Below are 19,606 nucleotides of genomic sequence, written 5' to 3'. Positions count from 1 at the left end.
AAAATAACCTCTTTTTTCCATTCCTCTTCTGTTGTTTTCTTCTTTTCCTTTACCACACAACCAAACACATTACTCTTCAACGCTTAAATTAAATGAGTCCTCACGTAGCCAGATGAAAAGAGGCAATACATGAAAACATGGTTGTGGGAGAGCTATACAAGTGTCGTGCTACTAGGTGAAGCAGCCAAAATGCTGCACCCTGAATGGTGAAAATCTAGTAGCCTAAAGTATCACTAGTTAACCCAAGTAGCATTGGGCACACGACTATTTGGATTACTCCCGTGTAAATCAACAATGATTAGGACAGATAATTTCTCAGGCTTAAACTGAAATAATAAAAACATAGGCATTATTCAAAAAGGGGCTGCACAGAGTCATGCAGAGAGGAAGCAATTTAAAATTTACATTAAAAAAATTAAAAGAACTTTTCCTGTCACATAATAACCATTAATAAAAAGTAGGACCGGTAACGTAGAAAATAAGGTAAGTTAAAATACACTAACAATGCAAAAGAAAATTTGATATTGTCAGTGCATATCTAAGTTAAATCCTAATTGATAGTATTAACTAAAGATAAAAGTTTGAAAACCTCTCAACGCAAGATCTGCAAATATCGTGGTCTTTTGTTGGAGTTCCAAAGAAAAAGTAGGTTAACGGGTTGAGTTATTATATAAAAGAAAAGTAAGATAAAGGATAAAATAGGATTATTAAATAAAAATAAGGGCAAGATGAGAAGAAAAAAAAAAGATAATGATGCAATCACACCAAATTGGTTATTATAAAAATTAATACTTTTCATCGTTATGTAACAACAAATTTAACAATACGATACAATAAAATCCGCATCAATCAAACTATTGTACTTAAAGTAACATTACATCCAAACAAGTTGTAAGACAACCACATGAGTATTCAGAGAAAAAAATAGGGAGAGTTGGAGAATATCCACTATTGATCATCATAACAAACACTTTCTTTAAAACGTCACAGGGAGTTGCCCAAATTGAAACAACATTGTTGGAATTACAGGAAGTGGAATGGGAAAAAGAAAATCAAATGGAAAAGAAAACATATGAGGCTATAGATGTAGCTTATCGCTCAGCGATCCATCTGCTATTACAATGGAAATACAAAAAATGACGGGAAAAGGAATGCATATCAACTTCGAGTATAATAAACAATAAAATAAGTCTCACGCTATACATACTATTTTTTTGATAGGTATCCTTGTTAGTTCCCTTTGCCTTCATCTTCATTCAAGATGCGATTGCGGAAATCATTAACCATGAGGGGAAGCCCTTCTCGCAATGATACTTTTGGTTCCCAGTTTAGTAGCTCCTTTGCTTTGCTAATATCTGGTTTCCTCTTGTGAGGATCATCCGCGGTGTTGGCTCTGAACTCAATCTTGGCACTAGGATCAATCACTTCTTTGACTACCTGTTTCATAAAGTATGTTAGTACTCAAAACTAGATATATATAAGTAGATTTGATGCTCTGAGATAACTATATGAAATACAACATATTAACAATTTGATTATATTTCTTTAGCAAGTAGAAAACAACTTGAATTTTGACATTAGACATTCCATCAACTATAATTTCATTTGAAGAGTCGTCTATTCGCTCATTTAGTTAATATATGACTTCCAGAAGACATCCTTTTTTTAGTCACTGTGGTGTCTGGGCAAGTTTGTGCACACCTCGACTATTTCACCGAGTACCTTCTATCTCCCACCGGCATGAATACATGGTAACTCGGCCTACGATAGCTTAGGCAAATTGGAAGAAATCGCTTAGTGCTTTTTGACTCTCCTAAGATTTGAAAGTCATCAAGCTTCGCACCCACTTCATTGACCATTATGCCACTCTGCCACTCTTGGGTGCCATAAGCATCCATATGTAGTACACTTCACGAATGTATATATAAATAATTGCAAGAGAAAAGAAAATTACATTAAATAGTGCAAATTTAATACTTCAAAACTTAGAACAAAAAAAGATACAAGATTCACTCATCTAAATAAGATTTTCAGCTTACTGTTGAACAATAACTATGAAAATAAGTATGAGAATTGAACAGGTCAAAACTGTTTATGAATGATGCGAATGACACGGAGATATTCTTCTTAAAACTGCATGTAGGAGAGAGCAAACTTTTTATTTCTCAATGAGCAATATTTACCAAAAATTGACTGGTCTGGACTCTGGAACATATTTGTAGACATGTATACATACATAAAATAACCATGACTTACCCCAGCAAGCTCCAACATAGTGAATTCTCCTGGATTTCCCAAGTTGAAAGGGCCAATATGCTCACCCTCCATGAGGGCCACCAATCCATCAACCTTTCATCAAAACAAAGTTAATTTTCTTAAATATATGCAAAACTCAATACAAAGACGCCCTATCTTATGAGTATCTACACTTTCTATAAGCATTAATCAAGTTTATACTTGTCAACATTTTCAATAATACATCAGCAATCAATTAACCTAGTCGCCCATTCTGCTCTATTTAGGTGAATTTTATTCTACTACTAAATAATTTGTCTTTTAAGAAAATCTATGGGTCTTCTAAACTAGAAGTTCTTTAAGCCTCCATTTACCATATACGCACATACAACTCCCCAATCAGAACAAAAAAGAAAAAGAAAAAAGCTTTTGACAAACATTAGAGCTAATGTAAGTGTAAGAATGAACTGATCAAAACCTAAGTTACTCGGACTCTTTGAAAGTGTTGCCGCACCCGTGTCGGATCCTCCAAAAATACACTACTTTTGAAGGATCCGACACGCACCCGACGACATTGTAGGAAAGTTCAAGTAACATAGATCAAAACTACTTGGAGTCACCTATATGAATGATTTTGTTCCAAATTATTTTTGACTTACGACTTAGCAGATCAACACTAATTTTGATCGATCATAAGCCTTTTTGAGATAAGTTCCTATCGATGTGATTTTTAGGTTTATCTCGTTCCCTTTTTGTTACATCCAGTCATATAGTTGTATCTACTGACCGAGCATATGGAGGTGTACACATGATATTAACCAAATCGTTTCGGGGCGACCTTCTCTCTCATTTTATATCACCATCTTTCGAATGTTATCATCTTTAATCTCATCCAACTTTGCAATTGCATTTCTATCTTAGATATGCTGGGATTTAGATGTCCAAAATTCACTCTCATAGCATTGCTGGCCTTTCACTTTGTTAAGTTTCTTCAGATGGCATAGTACTTCTGTAGCACTCCTCTATATACCAGTCATCTTATTTTAATTATAACAACAACTACGCCTCAGTCCCAAACAAGTTGGGGTCGGCTACATGAATCCTCATCTTTTCATTTAAGCTCATACCATATCATCATCACAATAAATAAAATAAAAGTGATAAGTACGTTATAATAATAATAATAATAATAATAATAATAAAAGTTTCATTCGAGTCTAAAACTTATCCTCAACTAGCTATCACCCTTATGGATCTTACGCGGGAAGCAACGCTGAGAAGGTTCGGGCATGTGAAGAGGAGATGCGCGGATGCCCTAGTGTGGAGGTGTGAGAGGTTGGCTATGAAGGCTTAAGGATAGGTAGAGGTAGGCCGAAGCAGCATTGGGGAGAGGTGATAAGACAGGACAGACAAAGTTGCAGCTTACCGAGGACATGGCCTTACATAGAAGGTTGTGGAGGACACCGATTAGGGTAGAAGGTTAGTAGGTAGCAGAGCGTTGTCTCGTTCATCCTTCCTTACCAGTAATCGTATTATTTCTCATGTAATTTCCTGCCCTTCGATTTCTGTTGTTATTTACCATCTCTTGTTCTTCACTTGACATACTGTTTTGTTGTAGCTACTGCTCTTTTTTCCTATGTGACCTGCTTTGTTATTGCTTTTTCTGAGCCGAGGGTCTATCGAAAACAATCTCTCTACCTCCAAGGTAGGGGTAAGGTCTGCGTACACTCTATCCACCCTAGACCCTACTTGTGGGATTTCACTGGGTATGTTGATGTTTCTTCCAGTGTCCTATCTTTATCTAAGTATGTGTTGATACCAAGCATTTGCAGGTCTTTTGACAACTTCCTTCGTGTAATTTTGGGTCTACCCCGTCCCCTTTTAACACCTTCACTCACCGTAGTTTCCCACCTACGGACGGGTGCATTTATAGGTGGATGCAAAACATGCCCAAACCATCCCAAGCGACCTTCTCGCATTTTAACTATGTGTTACATTTTTCTACTGAATGACTGAGCCTAAATGCTCAAAAGCACCAAAATCTCCTATAGTACCGCTTCACCTTTGTTTTTCTAGGAGACTAAACTTGCATTTATTTTGCCTTACTTAAATAATTTCTAGAGTGCTTCGTTATACTTCTAGCTTTTGGTTGACTCTTTCAACAAGAATACATTTTCCATTTCCTCGAAACCATGAGAAGTGGCAATAAAGGACCACAACCAATGTAAACTATTTATACTCACAAAATCCCACGCTATGCCAGCTCAGCCAGACCAACAAACTTCAGCATACATAGTTAAACAAGTCCAATTGTTAATGGAAGGCCAACAGGGTTCAAAACGTGATGTGTGCCTAATCCACACATCACATGGTGAGCTCTCACCACTAGACCAACCTCTGAGGGCTATAAGGTCAATTATATATTTATCACAAGAAAAAAAATTAGAAGGCCGCCATATAATTCCAGTCAAAGGATACTCTGTCTCATAACAACCCCTTTATATTCAGTAAGCATCATGTCATATCCGAAGCCCCCTTTTTTTTTCTTTTTTTTTTTTTTGGAGGAAGACGAAGAACATCATTAGCATCTTTCCAGACATATTTAGGACTTGGACTAATATTTCCCAAACATATGAATGCAGGCCGTAGATAATATCAGCATAGCATCAATGCCTTCTTCCAGATAAATGGAATCTTTCAGTGAATAGATCATCTCTACAACTCCACAAAGACAATAATCATATGCAATTGACAATTTACCAAAGAAACTTTTAGTTGGGTAACTGTCAAACTTAGTTAGACGAGCAGGAGATAATCCTCTTCATTTTAACTAGCAAAGTGTGTGAACAGAGCATTCAGTAAGACCACATAGCCGCTGTCCAAAAGTGTAGAATTTGTGAAAGAAGAAAAGGCTTCTTTGTATTTCAGTATGTCATTGTAGAAAGCTTTCCCTACAAAGTTCGAAATATAGGCAACATATATTTACATCTCTAAGAAATCAATTCAAGTGTCACCAGCATCCCTATACCATTAATCAAATTCATTTGAAGTGGCAAACACCATCTGCTACCCTTGACCACCTTCAACTAACATCACATCTACTGCAACCTCATGTCCTTATAAACATAAGATAAAGAAAACATGCTGAGGCAGAAACAGGGAATGAGGAAGAGAAGTCATTAAAGATGACTTACCAGATCAGAAACATATTGAAAGCTTCGTGTTTGCTTTCCATCACCATAGACTGTCATTGGTTGATTGCGAATGGCCTGCAAACATAGTTTTAGTATAACAAGAAATACAAACGGACTGTAAAAGGCAAGCTCAGGTTAAACTACATGATATTACAAGCTGAGATAACAAACCTGGGCAACGAAGTTGCTGACAACACGTCCATCATCTAGACACATACGAGGTCCATATGTATTGAAAATCCGAGCAATACGCACCTGCAAACAAAGATTCTGAGCTGTAAAATTCTAGGTAATCCATGTTGTACATGTAGAACAAGCAAGTTTCTAGTATTACCACTTAACTTAGAATCCAATATGACTTTTGCAAGTAGAAAGAGGGACAGCAAAATGTAGAATTTAAATTCAGACTGAATCTTATTGAAAATAAGGAAATGACTTGCTATTTTGTTGCTCATATTCTATGCTCTCTCATCATCATAATATTCTGGAGTTTGTAGTTTTATATTAAAACATGTAAAATGTAGGAGGCAAGACTCAAACCTTCGACTTGCACAGAGTTTGTTCAACTTCTCAAATCAAGAACTAGCAACAGAATAAGTTTCAAGTTGAACTTTCCAATTTTTCCTAGAGAAACAATAAAAGGGTAAAAAAAACAATTCACCAGTTTACATGTCTTTTCAAATAAAAAAGGATAAAAATAACAATTAATTTTGCTGGATGGACACATTGATTTTATATCATAAATGCTCCAGCAAGCAATATCACATGTTAACATACAATTCTGAACGGCGTGTAGGCAGCTTCCTAGTTTTAGAATAAGTCATTTTACCGGTACATATTACTGCCCTCCAACTTAAATTATTCATTTGAGAAGTACCATTCATCATTTACACCGTATATTTATCTTTTTCCACTTGCCATTATCTTCTCTTTTTCAAGAATGTTTCTGCTCCATCTCAAGCAGGGAATAAAATGACTCCCCTTGCTCCCCAAGTTGTAAGTACAACCTTTTCTGACATAATAAACGGGTCACTGAATCTCCTCATTATAGGTATACATAACCTCTAGTATCCAAAACCTGGTCGTCATTATGCTTTGTGGTATAAAAGCATAAAGAATAGAGGTGAAGAGGAGATAAAAACATGCATTCTACTATTCTAGTCTAGACCACCAAAATTTTCACCCTACTCTAGGGCATATTAATCGGCATAAGAAGATGATACATCAGTAACAAGTTCTCCAAAAGACACAAAAGCACTCCATTGATCTTCCCAGATCAAAGACGAAAAGTACAGTAATTCATAGTGCATTTTCTTTGTTCTCTCTCTCTTTTTTTTTTTTTTTTTTGATAACCGAGGTGTCCGGGCCAGCTTGTGCGCACCTCGACTAATTCCACGAAGTACCTGAGACCTCCCACCAGCAACTGGTACCAAGTACCTCTGTCCACTAAGGTTAGGATAGATGGTAGAAATCACGTAGTGTTTTAGTCTCTGCTGGGATTTGAACCTGACACCTCATGGTTCTCCTCCCAGTTCATTGACCACTAGTCCAGGTGCAATTCATAGTGCATTTTCACTCAGCACTCCAGCCAAAAGATGCTGCATTTAGTTTTTAAAGCACCCAAGATAATTTTGCATAGATAAGCTCCATCAGATGTTACATGTATTTTCTAAAAAGGCAAATCTTCAATACCTCGACTCCTGCACCGCGATGGTAATCCATAGTCAAGGTTTCTGCAGTCCGTTTCCCCTCGTCGTAGCAACTCCTAACACCTAGGTGTTTGAAGACGCTCAATAATCATTAAAAATAACTTTTATTATTTCAAAAAAGGAAAAAAGAAAAACAACAGGATTTGTTAGTTGTTGCACACCTATTGGATTCACATGACCCCAATACGTTTCCTTTTGAGGATGCTCAAGTGGATCACCATAAACCTCACTTGTACTGGTAAGCAAGAACCTCGCACCGATTCTCTTAGCGAGGCCCAACAGGTTAAGGGTGCCCATCACATTTGTCTTGTAATCACAGTTAAGGATCTCAAATGTATCAAAAATTCAACAAACTAATCAAAGAACTCTCATTTCCATAACATTGAACTAATTATCAAGTTAGCACAAACAAGCACAAAATAAAGTGGTATTTATTCATAAAACCAATGAATTTAAAAACAATAAGCCAAGACATGATCTACAAATTGATATAACAGTTCTGACAGGATTATACAAATTCAATAACCAAATCAAAGAACACTCATTCCATTAACATTAAACTAAGTATCATATAGACACACACATAAACAAAAACTAAAAGATATGTTTATACATAAATCTGATGAAATAATATATCAAAAGGATATAATAGTTTTGACAGGATTATACTTGTAATGAACAGGAGAAGCAGGACAAGCCAAATGATAAATCATATCCACTTCCAACAAAATAGGTTCAACAACATCATGTCTAATTAACTCAAATCTTGGATTCCCAAAATGATGTTTCACATTTTCTTTCCTTCCAGTAAAAAAATTATCAATAACAATAACATCATCACCTCTTTTAATTAACTTATCAACTAAATGAGACCCCACAAATCCAGCACCACCAGTTACAACAATTCTCATTCTTTTCCTCATAATACCAGCTGGGATCCTCCCAGTATTACCAAAGTTGAAAACTTTATTATCATTATAATTAGATATTGTTGATAAAGATTCATGATTTAGTGAATTATATGATCTTGGTATTGATGAATTGTGTGAAAGAGTTGGTTGGATTATGAAAAAAGTGGAACCAATTAAAATGCCAATGAGAATGAATAAAAGTCTTTGTTCTTTAAGGAGATAATTGATGGATCTTGGTAGAGATCTTGTTGTGTGTTTGAGTGTCTTTGGTGAGTATGGTGTGTTCATTTGGTGAGAATTTGGTGTTTCTTCATCTCTTCTACTTGACTGTTTGTGCAATTTCATTGCTTTTTTTTTTTTTTCAAATCAAGAATGATAAAAAATGGAGATTTGGGATTTGTAACTGAAGTTTTTTTTTTTTTTTTTTTGTGTGTGTGTGTGTGATTTTTTGGGAGAGTTTTTAAGGTGAAAGAATTTTTTGGTTATTTTTATTAATATAAGAAGATGGAAATGATGTTGAAGTAAGAAGTGTACCTGGTGTTCAGTGTACCATTCATGGGAGACTGAGAGAGATGAATGATTAAATGGGCTGGGCTCCAACATGGGTTAAGTGTAGGCCCAATTGGGTAGATTAGTTATGTTGATTTTGACTCAGTACCTTCTTTGGGCCCAACTAACTTGGAGTCTGGATCGAAAAATCCTACTTTGATAAAGCGCTTCCTAACAAAGAGGACTTCATTTTCATGGCTCGAACCTGAAAATTTTGATTAAGAATGGAGGGGGGACTTATCACCCTACCATAATCTAATTAATTTTACGCAAATGTCCCTTTTTTAGGCCACTATAAGAGTTTTTGTTTTTAAAAATAGTGCAAATGTAGCCTAACGAAGAATTGCATGGTTTTCCCTTCAAACTCTAGGCATAACTTGTGTAATATTATGATACCAAAATATAAACTTATGCCCGCAAAAAAATCCTTAGGGCTCAACTAATCCAGAGTCGTGTCAAAACTCTTAATTTTGGAGTAAAGCGCTTCCTACAAAAGGCACATGGTTCTCGCTATAATTTGGTTGATTTATGCAAATGTCCCTCTTTTAGGTCACCATTTAGATTTTGTCACTATTTTTAAAATTAGTGCAAATGTAGCCCTTTAAAAATTACTCTTCTGGACAACTATTTGTTCATATATTCCTCAACTTTAAAGACAAAACATTATATTTTCATCTAACTTTTGTAATAATTCTGAAAATTTTATATTATAATTTAACATTTTTTCTTGAGATTTTTAGTTTAAAAATAAAATAAAATTAGACTACAATCTAAAAAGTTCATAAGCTGCAGCATAAAAGGAAGTATAACCGACGAAAATTTCACCCATAATCTTCGGTGGCAGATGATGTTAGAAATAGAGATGGGCCTCAGAAGCCTCCTTAGGTCATTTGGGTTGTTTTGATTATTTGGACCAGCTGGCACCAGCTGTAACCCGGCCCACTTGTGTTTATTGTTGATATACATATTATATATACTCAATGTATTTGTACAGAGAACACTTTTGTCAATTTCAATACAGAAATAAAATCTCTTTTCTCTCTCTAGAACATTCTTATGAACTAGGGTTTCAATCTCAGTTTATTTCAAATTCTTCCGCATTTCTTTAAGTTTTCATGGTATCAGAGCATAGATCCTAAGTGATCTTTTCATTCTCTATCGAGCGGTGTTACCCTCGATCTGTTCTTTTGGAAATATATTTTTTTTACTCGATTTGTATCGTGTTTTTTTTTTTTTTACGATTCAAGCACAGATCTTGAAAGATCTCGTCATTTCTAGTTGAGCTGTGTTAACCCTGATCTATTTCGTTGAAGTTTGATTTCTGTCCTGATTTGTTGAAATTTGGGGACTGTTTTGGTTTGATTTGTTCGAATTATAGTGGGTATTGTTGGGATTTGAATTGCTCGTTGACGTTTGTACCGGTTTGGTTGAGTTTTGGTGAACTTCGGTTTGTTCGTTTCATTCGAGTTATGGTGTATTTGTTTGAGTGGTACTGTAAAGTGTTTCCTCAATTCAGCTCGTTTTCTAGATGAAAAGACTCTGCTTCTTCGAGTTTTAAAGAATGACGGTAAACTCTACTGTATCTTGAAATTAGGATTTCTGTTTAGTTGATTCATTGCTTGGAAATCATGGGTTCAAACGCCCAAACTCAAATTACTAATACTCATCCACTATACCTCCATCCTTCTGACTACCCGGGAATGACTCTTGTAACTACTCCATTCAATGGGACTGGTTATGGGAGTTGGAGGAGAGGAATGTTAATTTCCTTATCTACTAAAAGAAAGTTAGGTTTTATAAATGAAAAAGTAGTTAAACCTGTTGAGACTGACCCTACTTATGATAATTGGGTGATGTGTAATGACATGGTAATTGCATGGATTCTTAATAGTCTAGATAAAGAAATTGCTGAAACTGTGATTCACACTGAGACTGCTGGAGGTATATGGAAAGAAATTGAAAAGAGGTATGGTCAGGCTAGTGGAACTAAAGTGTTTCAATTACTTAAAGATATATCTTCTATCTCTCAAGTATCATCTAGCATAGCCTCTTATTTTAACAGAAATAAGAAAATGTGGGATGAGTTGACTATCTCTATTATATATCCACCTTGCACCTGTGACTGCAAGGAAGAATGGGTTAAGCTAGAAGAAGAGCAAAGAGTTCATCAGTTCCTTGCTGGGTTGAATGAGTCTTACGGTGGTATTAGGATAAATATTTTGATGATAAAGCCACTTTCTGATTTAGATAGTGTGTACTCCATGCTCATCCATGATGAACAACAGTCTGAACTTCAGGCTTCCTTACCTTCCTTTGCTTCTGAGTCTGCTTCTTTCTCTGTTAGGGCCCAAAGATACCCCCAAAAGGTTAACTTTGATAAACGACCAAACTTTCCCACAAACAACATGTCCAACAATAATTCTGCTTTGTTATGTAAATATTGCAAGAAATCAGGACACCTTATTGGAAAATGTTTCAAACTCCATGGTTATCCACCTGATTATCAATTCTCCAAAGGCAAGAAGGGTTCTGCTGCTTGTGTTCAAGGCATAGAATCCTCCTCTCCTGTTAGTTCCTCTAGTTCTAGTCAAAATATGCCTACTCCAAAGTCAGAGGATCTTTTCCATGGGTTCAGCAAGGAGCAACATGAACACCTTATCACTCTTTTGCATCAGCATAAGTTGCAGGACACTGGTCTCTGTGCCTCTGCTAACTTTGCAGGTGTGACTCCTATAACTACTCCTGCTGCTTATAATATTTGTTGCTTCTTTGCATGTCATCTTTCTCAAATGTATGATAACCCTTGGATTTTAGACTCTGGAGCAACCAATCATATGACTCCTCACAAAAATCTTCTTATCAACATCAAACCCCTTACTATGCCTTATCTCATTTCCTTACCTAATGGATACAAAGTAAAGGTTACATGTACAAGATCATTGCCTTTATATTTAGATATGGTACTTCATCATGTTCTTTTAGTTCCTAGTTTCCAATATAATCTCATATCCTTACACAAATTACTTCTCCAATTTGATTGCACTGCTTACATCAGTGCTACTTCTTGTGTTTTGCAGGGCCATTCTCTGAAGAGGCCACTGGAAGTTGATAAACTTTCCAATGGACTCTATGTCCTTCAATTGAATGGTTCTTCCTCATGCAATGCTACTATCATCTCTAGTTCTGATAATTCTCCTGTTTTTATTGCAAATGATTCTGTTGATCCTGTTGTTTCTATTCCTGCTCCTTGTAATATAGCATGTCCTTTAGTTGATTCTTCTGTCCCTTGAAATGTAGCCAATATTTCTTCAGCTTCTTCCAATGTTTCAGTGTTGTTTCCCCTGTACTTGTTGTTGATAATAAGACTGTTTCAGATTCTGATTGTTTGCATGTATTTGCTGATGCTCCTCTGTCTCCTTTCATTACTTTTGATGGGCCAATTAGTGCTGATTTAGCTTGGCATCAGAGACTTGGCCATATGCCATTTTCCAAAATGAAATCCATACCAGTACTTAAATTTATCCTACTTTCTAAACAATCTTTCCACTGTAATGTTTGTCCTTTAGCTAAGTAACAGAGGCTACCCTTCTCTGATAGTACTATCCACTCTACAACACCTTTCCAACTTATACATATTGATCTTTGGGGACCCTATCACACCCAAACATATAATGGGTTTAAATATTTTCTAACCATTGTAGATGACTACACTAGATGTACTTGGACCTACTTATTATCCACTAAATCCAATGCTTTCACTCTTATTCAGACCTTTTTTTTCTTTGTTCAAACTCAGCTTCATGTGTTTATCCAAGCTGTAAGATCTGATAATGCCTTTGAATTAAGATCCAGTAATGAGGCCATTCAATTTTTCTCCACTCATGGCATTTTTCATCAGACTTCCTGCCCCCACACTCCTCAACAAAATGGAGTGGTGGAAAGGAAGCACAAACACTTACTTGAAACTTCAAGGGCACTTCTTTTCCAGTCTAAACTACCAGTTAAATATTGGGGTGAATGTGTCCTAGCTGCTACTTATCTTATTAATAGGTTCCCCTCCCCACTTCTTCATCATAAAACTCCTTTTGAACTATTGTATGGTTCTGTTCCTGCTTATAACCACCTTAAGAGTTTTGGTTGTCTCTGTTTTGCCACTGTTCCAATCACACAAAGAGACAAATTTAAATCTAGATCCTTGACTTGTGTTTTCATTGGATATTGTCTTGGGAAAAAAGGCTACAAACTCCTCTCCTTATCAAATCATAAATTTCTCTTTTCAAGAGATGTTGTTTTTAATGAATATGTGTTCCTCTATGCCACTCCTCGCTCTGTTCCTCTTTTATCTTCTACTTCACCCCTACACACTTCTGATTCTTCTTTTGATCCACCTCCTATCAACTCCTCTGATCCACCTCCTAGAAGATCTTCTAGGGCTATTGCTTCACCCACATATCTCCATGATTATGTTTGCTTCTTTGTCTCTCCTCTTAAGGCTGGTTCTACATCTGCTGAAGTGGCCCTGCTAGAACCTCAATACTACCAACAAGCTTTTGGTCACCCTGCTTGGCAGGCTGCTATGTTAAAAGAATTCCAAGCCCTTGAGTCCAATCACACTTGGGACATTGTCCCTTTACCTTCTGGAAAAAGAGTCATTCCATCTAAATGGGTGTATAAGATTAAACAAAGGGTTGATGGTTCTATAGAAAGGTATAAAGCTAGGTTGGTAATTCGTGGGGACAGCCAACAGGAGGGGGTGGATTATAATGAAACCTTTTCTCTTGTTGTCAAGATGACTACAATTAAGTGTTTGTTGGTTGTTGCTGTTAAGAAGAATTGGAAAGTTTTTCAACTTGATGTCAATAATCCTTCCTCCATGGTGATCTCCTGGAGGAAGTATACATGAAAATCCCCCAAGGTCTGGTTGTTCCTTCATCTGATTCTAGCCCCCTTGTGTGCAAATTAAGAAAATCCCTCTATGGTCTCAAACAGGCCTCTAGACAGTGGTATGCTAAATTGTCTGAAGCACTGATTTCTAGAGGCTTCAATCCTAGCTTGAATGATTACTCACTATTCAGGAAAGTTTCTGGTTCTTCCATCACCATTGTAGTTGTGTATGTTGATGATATCTTATTAGTTGGTGATAATACTTCAGAAATGTCCTCTCTCAAACAGTTCTTTGATGATGCTTTCAAAATCAAGGATTTGGGTGAAGCTCATTACTTCTTTGGCCTTGAGATCATTAAACAGTCTAAAGGCTTCCTTGTCATTCAACGAAAGTTCACATCTGACCTGCTCTCTGAATTCGACTGCTCAAATGTCACTCCAGTTATCAGTCCTTTGGAATTAAATGCCAAGTTATCATCAGATTCTGGAGAGCTTTGTCCTGATCCCAGTTTATATAGAAAACTTGTGGGGAAACTTAATTTTCTTCAACATACTAGGCCGGATATTTCATTTGCTGTCCAACATCTCAGCCAATTTTTGCATTCCCCTCGACTAACTCATTTAGAGGTTGGTGTGCATGTGCTTCGATACTTAGCAGGTTCTCTTGGCCTTGGTATATTCCTCAATGATTCCGCATATTTTTCCTTGTATGGTTTTTGTGATTCAGACTAGGCAGGTTGTCCTCAGAATCGTCGATCTATCACTGGGTTTTATTTGCTGTTGGGAGGTTCTCCTGTTTCATGGAAGTGCAAGAAGCAACCTACAATTGCTCTCTCTTCAGCTGAAGCTGAGTATAGGGCACTTAGAAAAATAGTGGCAGAAATTTCTTAGTTGGGTCGATTACTTGCTGAATTTGGTTTGACTGACTTGTCTCCTGTTGAAGTGTTTTGTGATAATTAGGCTGCGTTGCACATTGCCAAGAATCCCGTGTTCCACGAGCGTACAAAACACATTGAAATCGACTGCTATTTTATCCGGGAAAAGCTTCATGAGGGTCTGATATCCTTGCAATATGTTCCCACAACCCTTCAATTGGCAGATGTATTAACCAAACCACTGACTGGTGTGCAACACAAGACTTTATTGTCCAAGCTGGGACTTGGGTCCAGCTTAAGGGGGGATGTTAGAAATAGAGATGGGCCTCAGAAGCCTCCTTAGGTCATTTGAGCTGTTTTGATTATTTGGACCAGCTGGCACCAGCTGTAACCTGACCCACTTGTGTTTATTGTTGATGTACATATTATATATACTCAATGTATTTGTAGAGAGAACACTTTTGCCAATTTCAATACAGAAATAAAATCTCTTTTCGCTCTCTAGAACATTCTTATGAACTAGGGTTTTTTTCTTATGAACTAGGGTTTCAATCTCAGTTTATTTCAAATTCTTCTGCATTTCTTTAAGTTTTCAGATGAGTTGCTACATCTTTATCTATTTAATCAACATTAAGCATCGATCAACTCAATTGTACTGTAATAGTTGAGCTAGTTAATTTTGTTTTAAGTAATTACTTGCACCAAGAGTAAGATAACTTTTCGGAAAGTACTATTCTTAACACTACTTTAAATATAAACTGTCCAACGTTCTACATGGATTTATAATTTGTTTGGCCAATTTTTTCAGACTTACTGTTTAACAATATTCATTTATCGATGATTGTATTTAACATTAGCTAGCAATTTATAAATACCAGGAAGTGGAAACCATCAAACCTCCTTTGCTTCTTCCTAAAGACAAAATAATAAAACAAAAATCAATGTGAAAAAAGCCTTAGAGCTCGTTTATATTGGCTTATAAGTTGGTCAAACTAGCTTATAAGCCATTTTAAACTTATTTGAGTGTTTGGCAAAAATAGAAAACGGCTTAAATTAAGTTAAAAAGTGCTTAAAATAAGCCAAAACCAAGAAGTTGCTCAACCACCCCCCCCCCCCCCCCCCCCCCCCTTTTTTTTTTTTTGGTTTTGCTTAAAAGTCATTTTGATTTGACCAACAACTTTATCCTTTTATCTCTTATATTTTCTGTTAATTCCAACAACTTTATCCTTTTATCTCTTATATTTTCTGTTAATTCCAATACTATCATTACTTCTAAAAACCCTTTAAACACTTTTATCCAAACACATAACTGCTTAATTATAAAATAACTTTCAGTACTTAAAAGTACTTTAAACACTTATGCTTAAAAGCCACTTTTTTTTAGCTAATCCAAACGGGTTCTTACTTGCATATTAAGCTTAGAGCTTTAATAATGATTATAGTGAACTGATTTTGGCCTTTGCCTTTAACCATTGGAAAGGATTATTTAGAGCCCGTTTGGATTGGCTTATAAGTTGCTTATAAGCTGTTTTCAGCTTTTTTGAGTGTTTGGCTGGCCAGCTTAAAGTCATTTTGTGCTTAAAATAAGCTCAAAAAAATAATTGAGCTCATTTGACTTAGCTTATCTAAAGCAGCTTATAAGCTAAAAAAAAAAGTTAGACTACCCAACTTATTTTTTTTAGCTTATAAGCATAAAAGCCCATCCAAAAAGGCTCTTAATTTAGAGCCTAGTTTGAATAGTATTATTTACAAATATTGAAAGAAAAGGAGATAATAAAGTTTAAAAAAAAGCAACGACCACAGTGGGAGTCGAACCCACGACCTTCTGATCCGAAGTCAGACGCGCTAATCCACTGCGCTATGCGGTCCTTCGTGTTATTGTCCTACCTTGTATCTCACTTAAAGTAAATCTGATGAAAAAAGGTGAAAATAGTCCCTAATGTTTTTATATTAGCGGTTCGGTTGATCGGTTATTAGTTTGGAAACATGCAAAACCAATAAGTAAACCAATAAGATAATTGTTTTCGATTAATTGGTAAGCGATTCTTAACGGTTCGATTTTCGATTTAACTGATAAGAAAATGCTGCTCTCATTTTTTCTCTCTCTTGTTTTCATTTGTTCTTAATATAAAATTGATACATTCACTGAATTCTAAGTGCAGGGTCCTACTTGAATTGATAATAGCAAGATTTTTTTTTTTTTAAAAAAAATCATATAGTTTCCAGGACTTGATAGACATTTCTTCTCACCAAACCCAAAAATAAAAGACTCAGATTCTTAAAAATGTCATGATCTATCAGAATTTCAAAAATATGAGGCCAAGGTTCAAATTGAGAGTCTTATCTTCCCTTTCAATATTTGCTCAAGAAGGAAAAAATAAAGCCACTATTATATAATTAAGGATAAAAAGGTAAGTTTAATATGATTTTATTGGGTTATCAGTTTAACCATTAACTAAAATCTAAAAATTAGAAATTGTACAAATAGTCCAATATAAAGTTTTACTAAATTGTTAAAAAGTTGTTAACCCAATAACCTGATACTGATGAACCAATCGCATTTTTTCGATTCGATTTATCGGTTAAACTGATTTTTGCACAACCCCTAATAAGTGGTAGGTAGACTTTTAGTCCTGGTGGATGAAATATGTTAACAACATAACCGGAGGGAATAAAAGGCCTCAAACCTGATATCTGAGGTGAGGCACAGGGTGGTCTTGTCACTTTATGTTTCGGAGTCAATTGATCTCTCGATCAAGTTCAAACTAGAAATATCTTAAGAGAAGAAGAAAAATCCCTTGGATTCGAGGCGAAACCCCTCTCCACAGTCAAGTGGCTTTCCAATTCAAGTCATCTCTAAGCCGTCGTCCAGAGGGGATTCTTCTTTATTTGCTCTTTCTTTATGGTGCAAGCACATACCCGGATCAACATGCTTCTTCCCAGCCCCCGACTGGGGCCTCGGCAAGCGGTGTCATCCGACACCACTTCGTCGGAAAGTTTTATTAAATAGACATAATAAAAATATGAAAAATAAAAATAAGTAAATATAACATAAAATGACATAGCTTCAGGCTAATCATCAAGTGCTTCATTTACCTAATTTAGGTTTGAGGATTCCAACCTCAATATCTAGTTTTGAAATTCTTTTTGAACTTTAACTGTTAAAAAGAAAGAAAAAAAAATATAGATATTTGTAAAGCTTTGATTCAGTAACCTATGGAGTATACATCGTCTTAATCACTATATCAAAGTTCGTAAAATAGAAACTATTATGCATGAACATTAACAAATAAAAGTTAGATGAGGCGACTTATAGTAAATATTCGTGAATTGTGTTTTATGAATATGATCTGAATAGCAATTTTTTTTCTCAAATATAATGTCGTTACAATGATTTTTTCACTTGTTCACTTCTTTTAAAATTTACATTGCTCGCTAAAAACCCTGTATATATCATTGAACTTAACATGACCCATATTTTGGGAGACAACCTTTTCAGAAATAAAAATGAACAATCCAATACGGTTAACATTCCACACATACCATACTCTCTCTTAACCTATACAGTTCTTTTTTTTTTTTTTTGGCAAAACAAATTTTCAAATTACTATCTCTGGTTTAGTTTGTTTCCTGATCCAGTGTTTATCTTATGTGTTTAAGAGGTCGCCTTATTAAATCAAAAGGCGAAAGAAATATAAAAAGGAGTTCAATAATAATTTTCGTAGATAATAAGCAAAGAGTCGTTGAGTTTATTCCAAGAAAAGTTACTCATGATGAAATTCCGTTTATAAACCTCCTATCCCCGATAACGATGTTTTACTGGTAACACCTCTTGATTAAGACAACTAATTAATTAAACAGACTTATTATGCTTACCAATATTTGCATTATTTGTTAATGTTCATAAGTAATCATAACATACAGTTTAATATATAATAATTCGCTTTCCAACAGATTTGAGATATACGTCGGTTTATTTGATTGGACTTCCTAACAACTAAAAGAGGTGGCATGTAATGAGGAGAAAAATTCAAATCGATAGACGATCGAGTGAGCTCTCATCTCATGTAAAAGTCCACCAGTTAAATTAATTTTTCAAACCACCATCCACTAGTGAATTGGCTAATATGTGTTGACATGTCTAGAAGAAGAAAAAGACGAAAATTAGAGTTATAGTCTCAAGTTGATTGGAGACCTTATAATTAGGCAATATTTACGTCATCAGCTAGAGCCTGTTTGGATGGGCTTATGCCTATAAGCTGCAAACAGCTTATAAGCTAAAAAAATAAGTTGGGTAGTCTAACTTATTTTTTTTGGCTTATAAGCTGTTTTCAGCTTATAAGCTGCTTTAGATAAGTTAAGTCAAATGGGCCTAATTATTTTTTTGAGCTTATTTTAAGCACAAAATGACTTTAAGCTGGTCAGCCAAACACTCAAAAAAGCTGAAAACAGCTTATAAGCAACTTTTAAGCAACTTATAAGTCAATCCAAACGGGCTCCTAGTTGCTAAGTTTTGGGATTCATTTTTAGACCCAAAATTTATCTTTTTCACGTGTATCAGAAATAGACTTATTAATATTATTGTTGTTTGCCTACAGGGCCGGCCCAAGGCCAAAGCCACTAACTAAGGCAATGGCTTTGGGCCCCCATTTTTTTTATTAAGTTTCATGCTAATTTATTTAAAAAATTATTGTGACTTATGGTACTTTTATGTAACTTCTAACTATGTAAATTATTTTTTAAAAAACTTAAAGATTGTATGTCTGAATTCACGATAAAATAAAGAAATTAGACTATTGAAATTCAAATCGTGTCACAAAAATTGAGACAAGAGGGAGTGCAAAATATCTATAAAAGAAAAAAAGAGAAGAAATTTTTTTAGTCGCGTGATTGATTAGCTATATTGTCAGTTCAATATTTTTCGAATTAATTAATTTGATTTTTTTTAGCAACTTTGCATTGTGCTTGACGATTATAAAACAATAATTAATGACTTCGCATCTTAAAAAACTAGAAAAGTAGACTTTAAATAAAAATATATATGTCGATCTTTCTCTTTAAAAATAAAATAAAATAAAATTAGGGTCTCCTTCTAAAGTTTGGCTTTAGGCCCCCAATCTTGTTGAGACGACCCTGTTTGCCTAGTGTTAAGCCCTTATCTTATATTGTACGGAAATCTGCCGGATATTCAATATTGGGCGTTAGATAGGTGTTATAGTCTCATATCGGTTAAGATTATAGTTATTATT

General features: G+C 35.3%; 2 protein-coding genes and 1 non-coding gene across 3 annotated transcripts; 1 reads left to right on the top strand and 2 right to left on the bottom strand.

Annotated features, from left to right (window-relative positions):
- Positions 1–951: 951 nt before the first annotated feature.
- On the bottom strand, positions 952–8,567 carry LOC132630179 (UDP-glucuronic acid decarboxylase 1). The gene is made up of 7 exons (XM_060345754.1): positions 7,786–8,567; positions 7,300–7,447; positions 7,122–7,201; positions 5,601–5,684; positions 5,430–5,504; positions 2,257–2,349; positions 952–1,437 (listed from the first exon to the last, which is right to left on the bottom strand). The coding sequence occupies exons 1-7, from the start codon at positions 8,392–8,394 to the stop codon at positions 1,231–1,233; spliced, it is 1,296 nt and encodes a 431-aa protein (XP_060201737.1). The 5' UTR covers positions 8,395–8,567; the 3' UTR covers positions 952–1,230.
- Positions 8,568–10,298: 1,731 nt separating this feature from the next.
- On the top strand, positions 10,299–13,501 carry LOC132630248 (uncharacterized). Its single transcript, XM_060345836.1, has 4 exons — positions 10,299–11,558; positions 11,676–11,847; positions 11,973–12,106; positions 12,395–13,501. The coding sequence occupies exons 1-4, from the start codon at positions 10,299–10,301 to the stop codon at positions 13,499–13,501; spliced, it is 2,673 nt and encodes an 890-aa protein (XP_060201819.1).
- A 2,650-nt stretch (positions 13,502–16,151) lies between these two features.
- TRNAR-UCG (transfer RNA arginine (anticodon UCG)) lies at positions 16,152–16,225 on the bottom strand. Its single transcript has one exon. It is a non-coding gene; the product is annotated as a tRNA-Arg (tRNA).
- Positions 16,226–19,606: the final 3,381 nt, after the last annotated feature.

The sequence above is a fragment of the Lycium barbarum genome, chromosome 3 (genome assembly GCF_019175385.1).
Source record: "Lycium barbarum isolate Lr01 chromosome 3, ASM1917538v2, whole genome shotgun sequence".
Taxonomy (NCBI): Eukaryota; Viridiplantae; Streptophyta; class Magnoliopsida; order Solanales; family Solanaceae; genus Lycium; species Lycium barbarum.
This window is presented reverse-complemented; position numbering and strand designations above follow the sequence as displayed.